Raw genomic sequence first — 23550 nt, forward strand, 5'->3', positions numbered from 1 at the left:
CGTTCCTTCCCGTTCTTTTTCGGAGGCCCTCTTACACGCATGCGCTTTCAATGGTGCGCGTTGACTGTGAGAGACTACAATTCCCAGAAGACTATGCCGCAAAAAAAAACAACAAAACCCGTGGGGAGGAGAAGGGAAAACGCGAAGGATCGCGAGAGAACGGGATTGAGGCGGCTGCGCGAAGTGGGTGGAGCCGGGTGGAGAGAGTGAAGAGGAAGAGGAGGAGGTGCCGTCCCACAATACCAGGCGGGAGGGCGGTAGGCGGTTTGTATCCGGGCTGTGAGGTGCTCCGCGCCTCCGCGGACCTTGCTGCCTCTGTCTCTTTAACGCGAGAGGAAGCGATGCGGAGGGGTGGAAAATGGCAGAGCTGCAGATGTTACTAGAGGAGGAGATCCCGTCTGGCAAGAGGGCGCTGATAGAGAGTTACCAGAATCTGACCCGGGTGGCGGACTACTGTGAAAACAACTACATACAGGTGAGGAGCGCGGGCGGGCGGGCGGGCGCTGGCCGGCCCGGCCGAGGATCCACCGCCTGCCGCCCGAGTGACCAGCCTACTGGGCGGGGTGGGGAACTGCCCTAACCTCAGCCGCTGCCTCAGCCTCAGCCTCAACCCCAACCCCAACCCCAACCCCCAGCCGGGGAGAGCAAGTGGCTCGGCTGAGAGAGTCGGGCTGCGATACAGGAAGTGGCTGTGGTGGTTGAAACCGATAGAAGGGGAGAGAGAAAATGGGCGAGGGAACCCGGAGCTCGCGGCTGCCGCAGCCCGGCGCCCCCCTGCTGTCCGCCTCCCTTCGGGTTGGGCCCCCCGGGTCGCGCGCTGCCCTCAGCAGCCTTCCATTCGCTGGGCTCCTGTGTGGGAGAGCCAGCTGCCCCTCCGTCCGGAGAGGGGTCTCGGACGGGGAGAGGAAAGGGCAGGGACGAGGCGCGGGGGGGCGGGGGGGAGCGGCAGGAGGGAGAGGAAAAGCGGGGTGTGCGTCTTAGGGGGGGCGGGTGGGGGCGATTATGTCAGTTCAACCCAGAGGGTGTGTCTCTTATTTATTTATTTTTTAATAAAAATTTGTCATGAGTCACATTACACAGACCTCCCTGAGGAGAGGAGGAAGCGGGTGGGGTGTGAGGGAGGGCGTCTAAGCGAAGTTAATCTCGAAATTCCTTTAATTGAAGGTTTGTAAATTTGCCTGGCTGTCCGTTTTCAAGTCGGGTGTTTTTCCCTCTCATCATTTTCACTTCCGTCCTCACCATAATGTATTCTAGAGGTTGTTAGGACCATCGTTATTATAAAACGATAAATTATTCTTAACTACTTGGAAAAATGTCTTACTTTCTCTTCCCCAAAAGTTCTTGAACTGTTGGCTTTATAAGTAACTTAAAATAGAACGGCGTAACCGCCGGTTGCTTCTTTTCTGAGGTTTCTCTCTTTCCGACCTAAGTAAATGCACAGAACCCAGGTGGATTACCGAACATATTTAGTCCTAGGACCCTAATGTGAAATGTTATTGTAAATTTATTAGGACATTCTTGGGGCCTTATTTGTGACAGATTCTCGTTTGTTTTTATTTCAATGATTGGAAGTGATTTATGTTGTGGTAGTTTGGTTTGTAGATCTTTAACTAGGTAAACCAGCAGTTTGCTATAGAAGCAAATAAAAGAGCAGAGAGTCCTTTGTATCAATGTAATGGGATAAAAAATTCTCCTGTTAGGAGAAGACATAATCCAAACGTGCTTTGCAAGAATCGGGTTATTGCAATTCAGAACTGAAGTATTTATAGAAATGCCTCCCATGTGATTATCATTTTTAAGAACCAATAGTTTCTGTGTTGGCAAATGCTTTTCTTTATTTTTAGAAGGAGATGCTGTTTTCAGAATATTTTGAATATTTCTCAATTTCCATATTAGTAACATTGTATCTTAAGTATCACCAGTAGGAATTTATCTCATAAACTTCTTCAAGCTTTTACTTTAGGAGTTCAGATAAACTTGTTGAATGCCCACCATGTCTACTGTATTACTTGGTTTTGCAAACTTTGTAGTTAGCCTTTTAAAAAATACTCTTAAATCTATAGAAATGTGAACATAGTTTTCAAAGAGAAAAGTGGTCTTGTGAATTTATCGATACTAGCACACACAAGGTGTATTCAGTCCCACACGAAAAGCCTTAAAATTGAGGTGAATCTCAGTTTGCTAAAGGTTCTGAAGATTTTGAAAGTCAAAGGGAAAGCACAGGAAGTTATTTAGCCCCGATCCAGAGAAGTATTTTCTTTGTAGAAGTCAGTAAATAAGTACTTCATAAAAGGGTGGCTTCTTTTGTTTTGCGTGTTGGGAAATCTGACAAATATATGGTGTGGTAACTGCTATGTGTTGGCAAATGCAAACGTGTTTTAACTTGTCTGATGACTACTATTTTTTCAGGTAGTTATTTGTGTGCTGTTATGTTTTTATTTCTTTTCCTCCCTGACCTCTCTCCTCTTCTCCTCCTGCCACTATCATGTAGCTCTCAAGCACTTTAAAACTTAATTGGTAATATTCCTAGTTAGGATAAGTCATGGTATATATGTCCTGTAGTCTCTCTTAAACATGTTAGTACCATGGTGCCAAGAGCCATTGCCAGTGGCCCCAAATTGTTTTTGGTTTTTCTAAACTTGACACCAGTGAGATATTCTGATTTTGGGGAGAGGGGGATGAAATTCACACATAATGTTTGTCTTAGTAGCCTTGAAACCTTGGGTAGCATGATGCAGACTACTAGCTTCCTTCCTGAGATGCTGAGATGGTGTCAGGCTGAAAAAGTGATAGAGACTGTGGAAGTTGATATAGTAGTTGTCTTTGTGATGTGCTGTGCTGCTAACTTTGGCGCTGTGAATAGGAAACAAATAGTGCTGGAAATAATCCATTTAGATGTCTTTAGAGATCTTTCTATATCCTTTGTGTGACCCTGATTGGGTTGTAACCAACATTCTACATAAACATATCACCTTTCAGGGAAAGTATAGTCACTTGTGTTTTGAGAACTTTTTATACCTGGGATGAGTTAATTTATAGCCTAGGTGATTTTTATCCTGAGGGTTTAATTTTCATTTTGTTTTCCTACAGCTTGGAAGTACAGTTCAGTTCAGGTGAGTTGTTTAGCAGACAAGTTCTTTTGGCAATAGTGCAGTGAGCCTAGAGCACTTTGTTAGCTCGTTGGGTCCTGTTGACTTTTAATTATTGAATTGTTTTAGTAATAGCAAAACTTCTCAAAAGAGTCTATTATTGTAAAAAGGATGGAGATTTTGAAATTGCTTTGGGGAAAATACTCAAAATACAAAATGTTTTTATTTTAGATGTGAAGAAAAATCTTTGCCTTTTTCTGTCTTTGGTTTTTCTGGTCGGTTATATCAGAGACCATCACTTCTCAGCTTGTACACAAACATCTGATCTGGCCAGTTCTCTTTGCTCTACTGTAGGGTCTGTACTTCGTTTGTCACGGGAACTATTTTGGGGAATAGGAAGGTAAGCTAAGTGAAAAGGAGTAGAAACTACTTAAGAAAGGCTTCTCAGCATGTTCATCTCAGTACGTTAATTTGTTAATTTAATGTTGCTGCCTGGAATTCCCCCAACTAGAGCTATATTTGGGTTACAGGTATATTCTTTTTTCTCCCCTAATGAATTGATCTGGGACCTTTTTTTCTCTTTTTGGTAAAGATTTTATGTATGTGTCAGAGAGTGAACATAAGCAGGGGGACTGGCAGAAGGAGAAGCAGGCTTCATGCTGAGCAAGGAGCCCAGTGTCAGTCTCAGTCCCAAGACTCTGGGATCATGACCTGAGCCAAAGGCAGACACTTAACCAACTGAGCCACCCAGGTGTCCTTAACAAGTATATTCTAAAGTCTGGAAGTATGAAGGAGATCTTATCAGTGAGCTACTTAGTTTAGCTTGTTTTCCTTCTTCCATGATGTTAGCTTATGCTCATTGCTTATTATGCATGTTTGATCTTTGGTGATTTTTTTTTTTTTAAGATTTTTATTTATTTTATTTGACAGAGAGATCACAAGTAGGTAGAGAGGCAGGCAGAGACAGAGGGGGAAGCAGGCTCTCTGCTAAGCAGAGAGCCCGATGTGGGGCTCGATCCCAGGACACTGAGATCATGACCTGAGCTGAAGGCAGTGGCTTAATCCACTGAGCCACCCAGGCGCCCCTGATCTTGGGTGATTTTTGATAGGGAATACTTTGGAGTAAGTAAAAGCTAAATTTCTGATACTTTACAGTGTATGCCAGTTTATAAATAATGTCAGTTGTTATTAGAGTAATTCTGTGATTTTTGTTAACAGATGATCAATTTGTAATTCAGAGGCATCAAATACCTAGTCTAAAGTTCTGTATCTTGTATTAGGTAGTGTCTGGAATCAAACCTGGATTTTTAAATTTTAAATTTATCATTTTTTTAAGATTTTATTTCTTTATTTGACAGACCGTGAGAGAGAGCATGAGGGGGAGAATGTCAGAGGGAAAAGCAGACTCCTTGTTGAACAGGGAGCCGGATACAGGACTTGATCCCAGGACTCTGGGATCATGACCTGAGCCGAGGGAGGTTGCCCAACCAGCTGAGCCATTCAGGCACCCAAACCCAGATTTTTTTTTTTTTTTTTTCCAAACCCAGATTTTTAAATTCTGTATCCTAGTTCCTTTTCATGAATACTGACTGAATGGGGTATTTACCTCAGCTTAGAGGATAAAAAGCTGGTGTGAAGAGGGTACTATAATTGCTTCTATTTATTGAGTACCTACTTTGTCATAGTCTCTGCTGGTTGATTTATATTATCTTTAATCCTTACAAAAACCCCATGATAGGCAGTATTCTCACAGATGAGGAAATTAGGAGTCAGAAAAGTTAAATGAATTTTATTTAATCATACAGTTAGTAATTGGCAGTCAGGGTTTCTGCCTAACCCACTGAGCCACCCAGGCGCCCCAGGGTTTCTGCCTAACTCTGAGAAGCTCCACAGGCTCTACGCTCTGGCCATACCACACTGTCTCCAGACTCAAATGAGTCTGAACTCAAGAGACTAGCTAATTCAGAAATGTCATGGGATAAATAGACTCTTGTTGGGCAAGTCTAGGAACCTAATGACCATTTTAGCATTGTTTCTTCTGAGTTACAGGTTGAAGAACAGTTATGTTTGTACTTTGAGGGCTTGTCTTCATCACCAGAGGGTGGTAGCTTTGGCACTTGAAGTGCTGAATTACAGGAATCAGGCTAGTTTTTCATTGAATTTAGTGGATCCTTTTCCTTTCTGTACATCCTTGTCTGTTTTTGAAATTCTAATTCAGCTTTGCAATTGTGATAAGAAAATTTGTGGAATAAGTTGGGGAAGTTGAAGTTAAGCATCTGATTCTTGGTTTCCACTCCGGTTATGATCTCGGTGGTGAGATGAAGCTCTGCATTGGGGGTCTGTGCTCAGTGTGAAATCTGCTTGAGATTCTCTCTGCCCCCGCAAATAAATAAAATGTTAACAAACTAATGTCCTCTCCTTTTTTCCTTTTGTAACTTTAATATTAATAAGAAATTTACCTGTGGTGCTTTAATCTAGTCCTGATCTGTTTAGATCCTGAGTTTTAGCATGCTTGTGTGTTTTGGACATCCTAGTCCCTTAGAATGAGGACACTTTGAATTCCTTCTGTGTGCTCCTGCTGCTTCCATAGCTGAAGAATGCTAATACTCATAGTGGAAGAAAGGTATTTGAACAAATGGAGGTCTGATCTTTGGTTGTGGTTGGAATAGCATTACCATTTCCAATCCATCATCATCTCCTCAATCATTTAGAATCATCTGTTTATCTGTCTTGAGTGAAATTTGTCTTAGGAATTGTATCTGTGAGTTGACAGACAAATACATTAGCTAGAAAGGAAGAGCACTAACATTGGGAGAAGAGGTTGAACCAAATATTAGGAGATTATGTAGATGTAATTCCGTAAAAATTCCATGTTGGTCTGAAAAGTAAATTTAATAGTTAAATTCTAATTTAGGGGGATTAAAAAAGTTGGGTACCTGGTTGGCTCAGTCAGTCTGGGGAGCATGTGACTCTTTATCTTGCTCTTGAGCTGTGAGTCATGGTTTTGAGCCCCATGTTGGCTGTAGAGATTACTGGAAAAACAAAGCAAAAAGGAAAAAAAAAAACTTAAAAAAAAGTTTGGGGGGGGGCCTGTGTGGCTCAGTTGTTAAGCCTCTGCATTCTGCTCAGGGTGTGATCCCAGGGTCCTGGGATAGAGCCTGGCATCAGGCTCCCTGCTCAGCGGTAAGCCTGCTTCTCTTCTTTTCACTTCCCCTGCTTGTGTTCCCTCTCTCGCTGTGTCTCTCTCTGTCAAATAAATAAAATCTTAGAAAAAAAAAGTTTGAATTTTGGGGGAACTGTATAGTTTTTCTAATGTCTTTTTGTGTCGATTATGATCCTCATTGAAGTTATGGTTTGATTTTAGAAGAAATAATAGTCAAACCCAGAACTAAAAACTTTTTAATCCCTAATTGTTAAGACTAAATAAAAATTAAAAAAAATTACAGCATTAAGGGGTGCTTGGGTGATTCAGTAGGTAAGCGTCCAACTTTTGATCTCCCCTCAGGTCTTGATCTCAGGATGGTGAGTTTCCAGCCCTGGGGTGGAACTCAGCGTGGAGCCTACTTAAAAAAATAATAATAAATTTAAAAAATTACAACATTGTTAATATAAAACATTTGGAAAGTAGTAATTATTGGATTTTATTTTTATTTATTTAAAATTTATTTATTTATAATCTCTACACCCAGTGAAAGGATCAGACTCACCCCAAAATGAAGAATTGCATGCTCTACTGACTGAGCCCTCCAGGAGCCCCTGGATTTTATTTATTTGTTTGTTTATTTTTTTTAAAAGATTTTATTTATTTATTTGACAAAGAGAGAGAGAGGGGGAACACAAGCAGAGGGAATGGAAGAGGGAGAAGCAGGCTTCCCATTGAGCAGGGAGCCTGATGAGGGTCTCCATCCCAGGACCTGAGCTGAAGGCAGGTACTTAAAGACTGAGCCACCCAGGTGCCACCATTTTAAATTTTTCTTAAAGAGATTATTAATTTGTCAGAGAGCATAAGCAGGCAGGCAGATGCTCTGCTGAACAAGGAGCCTGATGCGCAGGACTCAGTCCCAGGACCCTGGGATCATGACCTGAACTGAAGGCAGATGCTTTACCAACCAGCCACCCAGGTGTCCCAACATATTTTAATTTACAGCTTACTTTGTTAGTGATACCTTCCATAGCTTGATTAGATATAGCTATATTATTTGGTTTGTAATGGAAGGACTTTTTCATTTTGTTTTGAGGATTTAATTGGCTTTCTTAAGCAATTCATAAATGCAGGATTATTCCACACAGCAAGCAGAGAGGAGCTCGCAAGTGGAATTTTCTTATTGAGGTTTAATTCATATAATATAAAACCAACCATTTTAAAGTATATAGTTCAATGATCTTAGTACATTTACAGTGTTGTGCAACCATCACCTTGATCTAGTTCCAAAACATTTTTATTACCCTTCAGAATAACCTTGTACTCATTAAGCAGTTTGTCCCTGTCTCTACCCACCTAGTACCAGGCATCCACCAATCTGTTTTCTGTCTCTGAATTTACTTATTCTATATAGTTCTTATATATAAGTGGAATTATACAATATGAGGCCTTTTGTTTCTGGCTTCCTTCTCTTTATAGTAAGTAAAATATTTTTGAGGTTCATTCATTTTATAGCATGTATTAGTACTTAATCCCTTGTTACGACTGAGTATATGTCATCCATTGATGGATGGACATTTGCGTTGTTTCTTCCTTTTGGCTATTGTGAATGGTATTGCTATGAATATTCATGTATGGTATTTATTTGAGTGCCTTTTTTTAGTTCTTTGGCTTATATACACCTAGGAGTGGTTTATAATGCCCTTTTGCTGTGAAATATATAACTAAGTTTGCACTGTAGTACCATTATATTGCAGTGTAATGAAGGAATTCCAGTCATAAACATATACTCAGAATTTCAGTGTAAATTGATAGACATTTAGGCTTAGAGTTTAATTTTTCATTTTACGTATAAGCTTAATTTTCCCTGATTACCAGAGTAACATCAAATATGGTAATTGGATAAATTTTAAACTTTTTAAAAGATTTTATTTATTTATTTAAGAGAGATCACAAGTAGGCAGAGAGGGGGAAGCAGGCTCCCCGCTGAGCAGAGAGCCTGATGCTGGGCTCGCTTCATCCCAGGACCCTGAGATCATGACCTGAGCCAAAGGCAGAGGCTTAACCCACTGAGCCACCCAGGTGCCCAAATTTTAAACTTTTTAGAAAAGTACATGGCTTAGACAGTTCCAAGTTGGTGGAGCTTGTGATTCTTGATTTTAAGGTTGTGAGTTTGAGCCCCATGTTGGGTATAGATACTATTTTAAAATCTTTAAAAAAAAAAAAAAATCACTTCTGTGAAAGGCTTTAAAGAACATATCTAAAATTTATGCTGTACAGGTAGTAAACTCTTGTGTTTACTCTGAGACAAAATATTTCAGTCATAATTTATTTTAAAAACTAAAAACGTTAGAAACTTTTGTGATGTGTGTAGTATCTAATTAGTAAATCAAATGTGAACTCTTATTCAGAGCTTAAATGAAGCATAGTATGCAAGATGTGGATCTGGATATTCTTAGCTGCTTCTATTTATTTATTTATTTATTTATTATTTTTTAAAAAAAGATTTATTTATTTAATTTGTCAGACAGAAATCACAAGCAAGAGAGGCAGGCAGAGAGAGAGGAGGAAGCAGGCTTCTCGCTGAGCAGAGAGCCCCATGCTGGGCTCTGTCCCAGGACCTTGGGTTCATGCCCTGAGACGGAGGCAGAGGCTTTAACTCACTGAGCCACCCAGGTGCCCCTCTCAGTTGCTTTTAATTAGAGCAATTTTTTATTTTTTATTTCCTTAAAGCTTAGAGGGAACAAAAATACTGTGTTAATGACAATGTATGTTATTGAAAAACTTTAATTTACCTTTAAGTCACTTGTTTCCTGAATGTCTTATTTAATTTCTAGTAGTAATATCTACATGTTGTGATAAAATTGAATTTGATAAATTTTACTTTTTCCTTTTGTGGAAAGACAAACATGGTGCCTTATTTTTTTTTTAAGATCTTTTAATTTTTATTCTTAAGTAATCTCTATACCCAGTGGGAGGCTTGAACTCACAACCCTGAGATCAAGAATTGTATGCCCCATTGACTGAAGCAGCCAGACGCCCCAAGCATGGTGTTTTTTGAGAACCCTTTATATTTGTGCCATGGCACCCAGGTGCCCCACAAATACTTATTTTAAAAAGTTGTAGCTGGAAAGGGTTTATGAATGCCATTTTATTATTTATTTATTTATTAAGATTTAGTTATTTTAGAGAGCATGAGCAGGGGGAGGGGCAGAGGAAGAGGGGGAGAAAGAGAGAAGTAGACTCCCTGCTGAGTGCAGGGCCTCCATCTCACAACCCTGAGATAATGATAGGAGCCGAAATTGTATTGGGTGCCCAACTGACTGAGCTACCCAGATAGATGCCTTTGTGAGTACCATTTAAAAATCATAGTTGCGGGGCGCCTGGGTGGCTCAGTGGTTTGGGCTGCTGCCTTCGGCTCGGGTCATGATCTCAGGGTCCTGGGATCGAGCCCCGCATCGGGCTCCCTGCTCCGCAGGAAGCCTGCTTCCCTCTCTCTCTCTCTCTCTCTCTCTGCCTGCCTCTCTGCCTACTTGTGATCTCTGTCTGTCAAATAAGTAAATCTTAAAAAAAAAAATAAAAATCATAGTTGCCTCTCAAAAGTGGGCCCTTAACGTAGACCAGCAATCCCACTGTATTTTTCACATAAGTATATTCTTCTGCTCACCATAAACTGTTTAAAATGTTCTCTTCCCTTTTAAAATCTTTTCTAATCTTTTAGTCCATAGAGAAAATAGTCCACATTATATGACACACAGTTTCTTACCACTGCATCTCCTACCCAACTTACTCTGCTTCCTTGTAATGTAGAGGTCATTCCTTATCTTTGCTCTGAGTGCCATTCTCTCTTAACCTTTCAGAAGCCTTATACTTACTATATATTTCCTTCTCTCTTTATTGAATTTGTGCATTTGGAATCAAAACATCTCAATTCTTTCCCATATTAGAAAGTTATCCTTTGGGGGGAAAAAAAAAGAAAGAAAGTTATCCTTTGACTTCATAGATCCATGTAGTATCTGACCTCTTACCTAATTTGCTTAGTTTTATTAAAATCATCATGTACACCTACCTCCAATCCCTCACTTTGCAATCACTTTTAACCTGTTTTGTTTGTCATTGTCACTGCTCCACTGAATTTGTGTTCAGTAACCTACATGCTGCAAATTTCATTGAACTCTGTTTAGTTCTCTTTTTTAAAGCGTTTTTTTTTTTAAAGATTTTTACTTATTTATTTGACAGAGAGAGATCACAAGCAGGCAGAGAGGCAGGCAGAGAGAGAGGAAGGGAAGCAGGCTCCCTGCTGAGCAGAGAGCCCGATACGGGACTCGATCCCAGAACCCCGAGATCACGACCCGAGCCGAAGGCAGCGGCCCAACCCACTGAGCCACCCAGGTGCCCCTAGTTCTCTTTTTTTAATGGTAGATCTTTTTTAAAGGTTTATTTGTTTATTTTGGAGAGAGAGAGAGAGCATACACGTGCATGGTGGGAGGGGCAGAGGGAGAGAGAATGTCAAGCCTAATATGGGGCTCAGTCTCATGACCCTGAGATCGTGACCTGAGCTGAAACCAAGAGTCAGATGCTCAGCCAACTACTGGGCCACCCGGGTGTGCACCCCCTGTTTAGTTTTCATTTTTGCTTGTCTTCTTAGCATCATTTGACACAATTGACTATTTCCCCTTTCTAGGAAAAGGTAATCCTTTGACTTTTGTGATGACATTCTTTCCTACTTTGCCTGTTACTCCCTGGCCCCTTGTTCTTTACCTTTAAATATTTTTTAAAATTTAATTTTATTATTATTATTTTTATAAGATTATTTATTTATTTGGCAGAGAGATCACAGGTAGGCAGAAAGGCAGGCAGAAAGGGAAGCAGGCTCCCTGCCGAGCAGAGAGCCTAATATGGGGCTCAGCCCCAGGATCCCAAGACCATGACTCGAGCTACAAACAGAGGCATAACCCATTGAGCCGCCCAGGCGCCCCTAATTTTACTCTTTTTTAAGGTACTAGGTGGTGGTTTTTTTAAGTGTAGTTGATGCATGTTAAATTAGTTTCAGGTGTTCCAGGTAATGATTCCGGAGAGGTCTATACATTATGCTATGGTCACCACAAGTGTACTTACCATCTGTCACCATACAGTGCTATTACTGTTATCATTGACTATCTTCCCTATGCTGTACCCTTTATCCCTGTGATAATTCATTCTGTAACTTGAAGATTATAGCTCCCGCTTCCCTTCACTTATTATGGCTAACTCCTCACCCTACCTTTAAGTATTGAATTGGCCTAGTTGATATCTCTGCTTGTTTGAATCATAGGTGCTTCAAACTGAATTCATCACCTTTCCCCAGTCTCCTTTACTATTGCGCATTCACTCACTTATTAGAAACCTAGGCATTGTTCTTTTTTTTTTTTTTTTTTTTAAGATTTAAAAAAAATTATTCATGAGCGAGAGAGGCAGAGGGAGAAGCAGGTCTGATACAGGACCCCATCCCAAGACCCTGGGATCATGACCTGAGCCGAAGGCAGGTGCCCCCTAGGCATCATTCTTTTTTTTTTTTTTTTTTTAATTTATTTATTTGACAGAGAGACATCACAAGCAGGCAGAGAGAGAGGAGGAAGCAAGCTCCCTGCTGAGCAGAGAGCCCGATGCGGGACTCGATCCCAGGACCCTGAGATCATGACCTGAGCCAAAGGCAGCGGCTTAACCCACTGAGCCATTCAGGCGCCCGTAGGCATCATTCTTGATTCCATTATTCCTCTTTGTTCTCCCCTCCCAATTCATCTGTAACAGGTTCTGTTGATTCTTCTTAAGTATCTCCTAAATTGGCCTAGTTGTCTTTACCATCCCAGTGTAAAGCTTAGACAACTGCTCTAGCTTCTAATTGTCTTTACATCACCACACATCTTCCCCTGATCACAGTCCCATTATCTATCTATACTGTGTTCAAAAGAGAAATCTGATCATGTCACTCCCTTCTTAAAGATCTTTCAGTGATTCCCCATAAGTATACAGTCTCACAGTAAGTCCTAAGAGGCTGCATATAGCATAGCTCCTGTTTTTCTAGTCTTGGTGCTTTCATTCCATTACCCACATCTTATTTTTTTTTTTAATATTTTATTTATTTATTTGACAGAGAGAGAGATCACAAGTAGGCAGAGAGGCAGGCAGAGAGAGAGAGAGAGGAGGAAGCAGGCTCCCTGCTGAGCAGAGAGCCCGATATGGGACTCGATCCCAGGACCCTGAGATCATGACCTGAGCCGAAGGCAGCGGCTTAACCCACTGAGCCACCCAGGCGCCCCATTACCCGCATCTTAACAGTCATATTGACCTTTCAGTTTTTGAAATTTCATTGTTTTCTGCTTTTGCAGATGTTGTTCTCTCACTAGAAAACTTGTTCCTCTCAGTCTGAATATTATCATTTGTCAGGTCTCATAGTTCAGAGAAAATTACTGTACTTACTCATTCTTCACTTGATAAAATTCTTTGAGTACCTACCATGTGTCAGGTACTCTTAGGTCCCAGAGATAATATAGTAAGGCCAAGTACCTACCCTTATGAAGTTTTCCTTATAGCGATGAGACAGACAATAAACACCAAAAGATAAGACGGTTTTAGATAGGGAGCAGTGCTGTTTGGAACTTTAAATGAAAAAACAAAGTGATTTTAAAAAATGGGTAAAGGACCTGAATTGATATTTTTCAGAGAAGATGTACAGATGGGTAACAGACACATGGAAAGATCTTCAACATTGCCAGTCATCAGGGAAATGCAAATCAAAACCACAATGAGATATCACCTACACCTGTCAAAATGGTTTGGATTACAAAAGACAAGAAATAACAAGTGTTGGTGAGGATGTGGAGAAAAAGGAACCCTGTGCTCTGTTGGTGGGAATGTAAATTGGTACAGCTACTGTGGAAAACAGTATGTAAGCTCCTCAAAAAATTAAAAATAGAGGTATTTTATGATCCAATAATTTCACTACTGGATATTTACCCAAGGAGAATGAAAACACTGATTTGAAAAGATACGTGCACTCCTGTGTTTATTCAGCATTATTTACAATAGCCAATATATGGAAGCAGTCTAAATGTCCATCGGTAGATGTGTTAAGGAAGATGTGGTACACACACACACAAATACACTCACATGATAGAATATTACTCAGCCATGGAAAGGATGAGAATTTGCCATTTGTGACAAAGTGCATGAACTTAAGGGTACAATGATAAGTGAAAAAATACCGTAGGATTTAACTCTTGTAAATACAAACAGAACAAAGTGATGATTGCCAGAGGGAAGGGAGTGTGGGCAAAATGGATGAAAGGGAGTGGGAGATACAGGCTTCCAGTTAGGGATGAATAAGTCATAGGAGTAAAAGGCATGGCATAGGGAATATAGTTAATGATGTTGTCATAGTACTGCATGGTGACAGATGGTAGCTACACTCGTGGTGAGCACAGCATAATGTATAGACTTCTCTGGAATTACTGTGTTGTACACCTGAAACTACTATAACATTGTGTGTCAGTTATACTAAAAAAAATTAAATACAATAGAGCAAATGAACCTAATATTACACTGACCTGGTTTAAAAAAAAAACAAAAACCAAAAAACAGTGGATGCTTGGGTGGCTCAGTCATTAAGTGTCTACCTTCAGCTCAGGTCATGATCCCAGGGTCTTGGGACTGAGGCCTGTGTTGGGCTCCCTGCTTGGCGGGAACCCTGCTTCTCCGTCTCCCACCCCTCCTGCTTGTGTTTCCTCTCGCTGTGTCGCTATCAAATAAATAAATGAAATCTTAAAAAAAAACACCCAACGACAATTAAATGGGGGTGACAATACAGAAAATTTGAATTGGAAGGCGGACTTATTTAAGAAGTTAGGGAGTGGTACTTCGAGGAGGTGACATTAGAGCTGAGACCTGGAGCGTAGATATGGCATCTTCCATGTGAAGATCTGAGGAAAAGGAAAGATGGGAAAATTCTTTCTAAGGATAATACGGCTAGAGGATAGTTAGTGAGAGGGAAACTGGTAGGAGAGAGGTCTGAGAGATTGTCACGAGGCAGATTATGTAGGGCCTTGAAGGCCTTGAAAAGAGGTTTGATTTTATTAAAAGTATGTTGGGGTTATCATTAGAGTACTTGATTTACTTTTTAAAAGAATCGTTGAGGCTACTGAGTGGAAAACATATTGAAGGGAAGGCAAGAGTAGAATCAGCCAGGAGGGAGAGTATCCTGGTTTTCCAGGCAGGAAATAAGAATTGCTTATACTTTAGTGTGGGGTGGGGAATTAAGGGGAGAGCTTGGGTGTTTTTTTTTTTTTAAAGATTTTATTATTTGACAGAGATCACAAGTAGGCAGAGAGGCAGGCAGAGAGAGAGAGGAGAAGCAGGCTCCCTGCTGAGTAGAGAGCCTGATATAGGCCTGGATCCCAGGACCCTGGGATTATGACCTGAGCCGAAGGCAGAGGCTTTAACCTACTGATGCACCAAGGCGCCACGAGCTTGGATATGTTTAAGGCAGAGCTGGACAGGGCTTATGGTGGATTGAATATGGGGTATGAGGAAAACAGGAATCTAAGGATGACGCCTAGTTTAAATTTTTTTCTAAGTATGTCGGTGGATGGTAGTACATGTGTGGGATGACATCAGGAGTACTGGTTGTTAAGTATGAGATACCAGTTGACAACCAGATAGGCCAGATGGTCATTCTGGAGCTTAGGAAAGAGTCAGAGTTGGTGATGAGTGTTTAGGCGTTATCACAGAATAGATTAGCACTGTCTAACAGAAATACAATGTGAGGCACATACGTAATTTTAAAATTTTCTAATAGCCATATTAAAAAGGTATGAAGAAGTAGGTTGAAATTAATTTTAATAACCCAGTGCATCCAAAATAATTATTTTAGGAAACAGCATAGTTAAAAGGATATTTTACATTCTTTTTTTTTAATGTTAAGTATTTGGAATCTGGTGTATTTTATACTTAACAGCACATCTTAGTTGGGACATGGATAGTGAAAAACTGGGGGGATTAATGGGTGGGAAGTGCTGTGGTATGAAAGGATAGTTGGAATTGGGGTACTAGAGTAAGTAAACTGTAGAGATGGAAGTTGTGTGTTTGGAATATGGGATTTTTGAAATCTAAATTTTTGAAATTGGTGTAATTCCTTGTGATGATTATGGGAATTTTTACTGTGGTGAAGAAAAAATTATTTCAGTTCAGGAGGTCAAGTGAAAGGCAAAGGTTTTTAGTGGATTATCTGAGTATATGTTGACATCACTAAGAAAAATGATATGAATAGTGAATTAGCAAGTTAGATTTTAGAGTTTCTCAGTCTATTAGATGACACTTACAAGGAGGTTACTTCCTTAGAAACCTCTTCCCTGTCCCATTAGGTCAGTTTATACCCTGTTAAATGCTCACATAGAATCCTGTATTCTCTGTAGCACTCATTGTACCTGTTTGACACAGATGCCAAACTCCAAGAAAGCAGGGCCAGCTTTGTCTTGTTTATTCCCATAGCTCCAGTGCCTTCTCAATACCTGGCTCAAAAATTCTCGTGAAGTGTGAAGTCTGGAAGCTTGTCTTCATTCCATCATGATTTAGTTATATTGTAACCAGCCTTTAACTTTCATTTACCTACTGTGAAAGGGCCAACTTGAATTAGTTTATGTCCAGAGTGACAATTATTTATTTTTATCTAAAAGAGGTTTTTTTTTTTTTTTTTTTTAAAGAATTTATTTATTTGAGAGAGAGCACGTGCATCAGTGGGGGAAAGGGTGCACAGAGAGGGAAAAGCAGACTCCCACAGAGCAGGAAGCGTTACCTGGGGCTCCTCCCTGGAACCTGGAGATCATGACCTGAGCCGAAGGCAGATGCTTTAACTGACCGAGCTACCCAGGCACCCTTATTTTTTAAAAAAAAGTTTTTAAGTTTTAATTCCAGTTATTTAGTACAGTGTTATCTTAATTTCAGATGTACAATATAGTGATTCAACAGTTCTATGCATCACCCCATAGTCATGATGACAAGTACACTACTTAATCCCCAGATTGACAATTCTGATGGTTTTTGTAAAGTTTGTTCCTGTGTGTATGACTTCCTGTATGTATGACACCTGACAATTCTGGTGTTTTTCATTAGTTTCAGAATTCTTCAGTTTTCTCCAAAATAAAAAAAACAAACAAGTCTCTGAGTTACACTTGTTCCTTCCATTGTGTTGTTAGCAGATATTATGTTTCAATGTTTACTTTGTTATAACTAAGGTATCAAGACACAGAATAAACAGATTGTTCAGGAGATGATTTAATTCCAGTTTTTATGAGCTGTGATCTTAAACATTCCTAAAGCCTTTTTGTTAAAATCAATTTTTTCAAGTCTTCTTTATCTCTGGACCAGTTTTCTGCAGTATAGGTCAATAGTACTGAAACGTATGGTCTCAGGACTCCTTTATACTCTTGAAGTACTGAGGTCCTTAGAGAACTTTTCTTTAGATGAGTTATATCAATATTTGTATTGTATCAAATTTTGTATGAAAAATTAAGACCAAGTTTAAAATAATTATTCAGTTAAAATAACATGTAATGAATTTAATATTGTTAATGTAAATAATATATTTTTTGAAAAATAACCATAATTTTCCAAAACAAAAAAATGTTTAATAGGAAGAGTGGGATTATTTTACATTATTGCAAATCTCTTTAGTGACTAGCTAATAGCTAAATTTTCATCTGCTTCTGCACTCAATCTGTTAAGATATTTTGGTTGAAGAATATGAGAAAATCTGGCTTCATACAGTAGGAGTTGGATTTGTGAGGAGTATTTTGTCCATGTAATTGTGGGTAATTTTGTTGGTATTTCATCAGAACTTGGCACATAATAGTTTCCTAAAGGTTGGTGTAGACTCTGAAATCATATCAGTAAACATTTTGTACCCCATTACACTAGAAACTGTTGTATAAGTCATTTGGAAAAGTAGCGAAGAGCTTTCAAGCCCATGTTGATGGATAGATTTTCAAAAATTCTAATTTATGCTTGAAAGCTTGAATTTTACATTGGCAACAAATATAATCAATTAATTTCTTTGAAGTGGTAGACTCTTTTTTTTTTTTTTAAAGATTTTATTTATTTATTTGACAGAGATCACAAGTAGGCAGAGAGGCAGGCAGAGAGAGAGGAAGGGAAGCAGGCTCCCTGCTGAGCAGAGAGCCCGATGTGGGGCTTGATCCCAGGACCCTGAGATCATGACCTGAGCCGAAGGCAGCGGCTTAACCCACTGAGCCACCAACGCGCCCTGCCCCACCCCCCCATTTTAAAAGCTTTTATTTATCTATTTTATTTATTAGAGAGGGAGAGCGCGCACGCACGTGCACGGACATGGTGTGGAGGAGAGGGAGTGTCAGGCTCAATTCCTGAAGCAGACATCTAACTGACTGAGCCACTCAGGTGCCCTGATATGCCCTTTGTTTCACAGTATTCAGAGGATATCATAAAGGTCCTAAAGAAAATTGGCAAAATTTTTTAGGATCTCAAGTTCTAAGAGAAATGATCAGTAAAATGAAATATGTATAATTGTATGTAATGTAGTTCACAGTATGACAGAATATATTGTCACCTGTTTATTCAACAACTTTTTACTGCTTATTACTTTCTAGAGTATGTTATGTGAATCAGATGTAATCTCTTCTTTAAGAGTATCTGTGCCTCCCTCCCCAATAAATCACATACTTCAATAAACTTTATCTAGGGAAGTACATGTTGACCCAAGGATATATATAAGGTGCCCCACCTAGCTTAGTTTGTCAAAGAAGTAATGTTGGAGTTGAAATCTGAAGAGTGAATTATATGTTCACCAAGAAGTTTTGATGGAAGGAAAAACAATGTGCTTACTGGAGGGAACAGAAACCTTTTCTCTATAGGCCCAAAGGTAGTGAGAGCAGAGTGGTTTTGAACGAGATAAAGACCATTGTGTGCTTTAGAGTATAGTGAGCCAAGAGGGGGGAGAGTGACCTTTAAGGAGTTAGGTAAGGATTAGATCAAATAAAGCTTTTTAGGCTGTGTTAAGGATGTTGGTCTTTTTTATGAGGCTGATGAACAGACATTGAAAGTTTTAAGCAATGGGATGACATTATTTTTAGTTTTTAAAAAGGTTACTCATGTTAAGAGTGGAGAACAGATTGGAAGGAGGCCTGTGTAGGGATGGGAAAGAGCTCAGGGGATTGTGGGGAGGCTAGTTTAGAGTTGATGGTAGCAAGTGGTGGTGAATTAGCTAGAATCTCTAGTGCCTGAAATCATTATGGTGGGCTGTGGCTGCTTTTCTTTTTTAGAAAAAGGAGTGTTTGATGCTATAGGAATGTTAGAAGTAGATCAACAAGTAGTTAATTTGATATTCAACAAATATTTATTGTCTATGAAAGATGTTGCTAAATACTGTGATGTGTTTTGTTGTCTATTATATGTGATACTATTATGTAAAAATCTTGACTAATAGATTATAAAGTCTTAAATTTAGGGAGGAGAAAATTGATCTATGGTACTGATATTTAAATAAGGAAATATTCTGGGTGAAAGAAAATAATTGTTATTTTTATTTTTTTAAGATATTTTTTATTTTTTTAAATTTATTTACTTGAGAGAAAGAGAGACAGAGAGAGAGAGCATGAGATGGGAGGTCAGAGGGAGAAGCAGACTCCCAATGGAGCTGGAAGCCTGATGTGGGACTCAATCCCAGGACTCCGGGATCATGACCCGAGCCGAAGGCAGTCACTTAACCAACTGAGCCACCCAGATGCCCAATAATTGTTATTTTTGAAAGGTTTTCAATTTTAGTTTTGACAGGAGAGTTTTGCTTGTGGAAAGAAAAAAATGTCAAGTAGTATTTTTCTTTTTAAGAGCATCTAAATATTTAATACATTCCTATAAAAGATTCAAACAGTACTATGCATTAAAGGCAAAACCTAAAATTCCCCTGTCTTCTGCTCCCTGCGTTCCTACTCAATGCCTTCCCCCAAACCATTGTCAGATTTATTTTGTATCCTTCCAAGGTTGAGGTGGGGCGCCTGGGTGGCTCAGAGGGTTAAGGCCTCTGCCTTCGGCTTGGGTCATGGTCCCAGGGTCCTGGGATTGAGTCTGCATCAGACTCTCTGCTCGGAGGGGAGCCTACTTCATCCTCTCTCTCTGTCTGCCTCTCTGCCTAATTGTGATCTTTGTCTGTCAAATGAATAAATAAAATCTTAAAAAAAAAAGGTTGAGGTGGTTTGGGAAGATTCATCTGGCATTGGTACAGTATGGATTAGTGAAGAGACAGACTGAATGGCTAATGACTAGTTAAAGGACTTAAATTTGTCCAGATGCAAAGATTCTTTCTTTCTTTTTTTTTTTCTTTTTAAAGATTTTATTTATTTATTTGACAGACACAGATCACAAGTAGGCAGAGAGGCAGACAGAGAGAGGAGAAAGCAGGCTCCCCGCTGAGCAGAGCCTGATGTGGGGCTCTATCCCAGGACCCTGGGATCATGACCTGAGCCGAAGGCAGAGGCTTTAACCCACTGAGGCACCCAGGCGCCCTGCAAAGATTATTTCTTAGCTGCAGTTATGATTGAAAAGGAAGGAATAAATGCAAGTGTTGGGATATCTTGGTGAGGGGGATATGGGTAGATAGGGGAAAGGAGAACTTGGAGATGACTTATTTCTACCTGTAGCCATTCTCCTCCAGCATAAAGCTATTAGGCCTAGGTAATTTTCAGTCACAGAAGTGAATCTATAGACCCTCTCTTTTCAACCGTTAGTACACAGTTGGTTCCGACACTTCCCGGGTTTTTCTCCTCCACAGTTGAATTGATTGGCAGAGCAGGGGGTTGGAAAATAGGAATAAGGCATGACTGTTAGCTGGCTGTGTGGGCAGAAGCTGGGAGAGGGAGGAAAGAGAGGAAAGGTGCTCCAAGGTTTCTGGCTATATAGTATAGGTGAGGTTGAGGTGCAAGTTTCTCCTTTTCATGTTAATTTTGATGTTCTTTCATAATCTTCTGTTTTATAGATGTTGACATTTTTGGGATCTAGAATTTTTTATAAAATACTTCCAAAACATGTGCGACTTATGTGGAGTGAGAATCGTCCCTTTCAAAAAGAAACTTTTTAGAGAGACTTCTGAGGAGCAGTTCCGTGTTTAGGGGTTTCAGGGAAGGCTTGTCATAAGGACTGAGTTTAGCCGAGTCATGAGTTTAAAAAGTTCAGGGACAAGGTAGGTTGGGAGACCAAGGAGGTAGGTAGTAGGAACAGCATGTGTACCAGTGTATGTTTGAGAGAGCTGCAAGTTTGCTTTTGACAGTGTCAGATGTAAGGGAGAGTAGTGGAGGAGATGAGATCTCAAGTCAAAAAATAGACAGACATACACAAAGAAAAAAAAAAAAACAAAAGAAAAAAAAAACACCCCAAACCAGGCAGAGTGCTGTCATTAAACTGTGGATAACCAGTTCAGTGTTTGCACATTTGAAAACAGAAAAACCATGTTTTAAATTTAAAACCCGAAAGATGAAATTGTGCTTTTGCTGTGTCCTGATCGGTATTCTGTTCCTTTGTCTGTACACATTTAGCATAATCAGCTGATACCAATGAATAAGTGGGTAAATGCCAGAGAATTGGTTTATAGGTCTATGTGAACTAAGTGTGAAGACTTAAGACTGCTTGCACTAGTGGATTTATTATTAGTGTTTATTAGTATCTTATGGAATGTAAAACCACTATCTCCAATTCATTTGTACATTTCTTCCACTCATCCATATTCCTTATTTCTGCCCACCCAAAACACACACACACACACACACACACACACAAATACAAACACACGAAGAAACACACACACACACACACACACACGGAGAAAGGAAGAAAGGCAGCATGGTACCATCTATATGAAAATCCTTCTGTCTGGGTTTTTGTTTTGTTTTATTTTGGCTTTGAGTGAAGAGGTGAGATGGTTTAAGGTGAGAAGAAGAGTAAATAATATATTTACATCACTGAGACGAATTGCAGTAAAACATTCCTTTTGCAATCAGAAGTCCTAGAAAATTTGCTTCCACAAAGATGTTTTGGCTTCATGAATACTATAAATCACATATGATCTTGTTTCTTTATCTTTATGGTTTCATAGAGCTCAGAGCCAAACTTATGGCTCCAATTTATTAACTAGGACGGTGTGGTCTCTGTGGTCTGTGTATTAATGTCCTGCCTTTATCTTTATCGTATTGGATGTTCTGACTTTTATCTCGTATATTTTGCTGTTTTGCACGCATTTTTTCTACTGATACAGTAATGGCTAATGGCCTTACCCCCGACCAATGAAATTATAGTCTTTTTAAGGGGAAATGAGGATTAAATCAAGTCCAGGCCTCTGAATTTTTTAAAAGCTCACCAGAAGGTGTGATATCCTCTGAGGGTTGAGAATCATTTGTTCTAGAGCAGGATGTTTTTATCAAAGGGCTGGATAGTAATTATTTTAGGCTTTGCTGGCTGTATAATCTGTCATAACTACTCAACTTTGCATTTGGAGTAAGAAAGCTAGAGATGATACGTAGATTAATAGGTATGACTGTGTGCTAATTAAACTTTATGTGCAAAATCAGGAGCCGCTGTTTAGCCCAAGGATCATAGTTTGTAGAGCCCTGTTCTACAGGCTGAACTTTAGTGACCGGCTCAAAACTACATTTGAGTTAACATATTGAGGTTAATGGATTTCTTCCCTTTTTTAAAAAATAGACCTTTTTTTTAAAAAAAATTATTTATTTGTTTGACAGACAGAGATCACAAGTAGGCAGAGAGGCAGGCAGAGGGAGAGGGGGAAGCAGGCTCCCTGCTGAGCAGAGGGCCAGATGCGGGGCTTGATCACCAGGACCCTGGGATCATGACCTTAGCTGAAGGCAGAGGCTTTCACCCACTGAGCCACCCAGGCACCCCTCATTTTGTTTTTAATATATATTTTTAAAAAGATTTTATTCATTTGTTTGAGAGTGAGAAAAAACACTCTCTTCAGAGGGAGATGGAGAAGGAAGCTCCCGGCTGGGTAGGGGGCATGATGTGGTCTTGATCCCAGGACTGTGGGATCATGACCTGAGCCAAAGGCAGATGCTTAATTGACTGAACCACCCAGGTATTCCTTTTTAAAATAGACTTTTTAAGAGTAGTTTTAATTTCACAGCAAAATTGAGTGGAAATTCTCTGTGCTTCACCTCTTCGTACCTCCCTTCTAATCCCAGGCAATCAGTGATCTTTTTACTGTCTTCATTGGTCTGCTTTTTCAGAATATCATATGGAAGTTGGAATCATACATTATGTACCCTTTTCATACTGGCTTTTATCACATAGTAGTATGTATTTAAGGTTTCTCCATGTCCTTTCCTATCTTGATAACTCACTTGTTTTCAGTTCTGAATAATATCACATTGTTTGGATGTACCACAATTTATTTATCTATTCAGCCCACTGAAGGACATCTTGGTTGTTTCCAAGTTTTGGCAATTATGAGTAAAAGTTGATGTAAACATTTTTGTGCAAGATTTTATGTGTACATAGTTTGGAAGTCCAAGATGGCTATCCCGTTTTGGATTCCCATCATAGATGAATGAAAGTTCTAGTTGCTCCGTATCCTTATCAGTATTTGGTGTTGTCATTGTTCTGGATTTTGGCCATTCTAGCAGGTACATAGTGATATCTTGTTTTATTTATTTTTTATTATTTTAAAAAAGATTTTATTTATTTGACAGAGAGAGTGTATGCAAACATACAAGCAGGGGGAGCTACAGGCAGAGAGAGGGAGCCTGATGAGGGGTTCAGTCCCAGGACTCTGGGATCATGACCTGAGCCCAAGGCAGATGGTTAACTGACTGAGCCACCCAGGTGCCCCTGTGATAACTTGTTTTAAATTGCATTTCCTGATGACATATGATGTGGAGCATATTTTCATCAGCTTATTTTCTGTGTATCTTCTTTGATGAGGTATCTGTAAGGTCTTTGGCCCATTTTTAATTGGATTGTTGAGTTTTAACAGTTCTTTGTATTTTTTTGGATAATAATTTTCATCAGGAATGCTTTGCAAATATTTTCTCCCATTCTGTGTCTTGTCTTTTCATTCTCTCGACAGTGTCTTTGCAGGGTGGAAATTTTTAATTTTAATGAAGTCCAACTTACTCATTCTTTGATGGATTATGTCCTATCTAAAAAGTCATTGCCAAACCCAAGGTCACCTAGATTTTCTTCATGTTACCTTCTAGGAAGGAGTTTTATATTTTTGGGTTTTACATTTTAGTAGGTCTGTAATAAATT

General features: G+C 39.6%; 1 protein-coding gene across 10 annotated transcripts in view; it reads left to right on the top strand.

The window, feature by feature from the left end:
• Positions 1 to 204: 204 nt before the first annotated feature.
• Positions 205 to 23550, top strand: part of ABI1 (abl interactor 1) — a 117831-nt gene continuing 94485 nt past the window's right edge. For 3 of the 10 annotated variants that reach the window (XM_004757646.3, XM_004757649.3, XM_004757650.3), the window contains exon 1: positions 209 to 475. In XM_004757646.3, the coding sequence (XP_004757703.1) occupies positions 359 to 475 (117 nt within the window). In that variant the 5' untranslated portion in view covers positions 209 to 358. Of the gene's footprint in view, positions 476 to 23550 lie in introns of all 10 variants that reach the window. The other 7 variants (XM_004757641.3, XM_004757642.3, XM_004757643.3 and 4 more) reach the window with 5 other exon arrangements.

This window comes from Mustela putorius, unplaced genomic scaffold (assembly GCF_011764305.1).
Source record: "Mustela putorius furo isolate JIRA1106 unplaced genomic scaffold, ASM1176430v1.1 tig00000827_pilon_pilon_pilon, whole genome shotgun sequence".
Classification (NCBI taxonomy): Eukaryota; Metazoa; Chordata; class Mammalia; order Carnivora; family Mustelidae; genus Mustela; species Mustela putorius.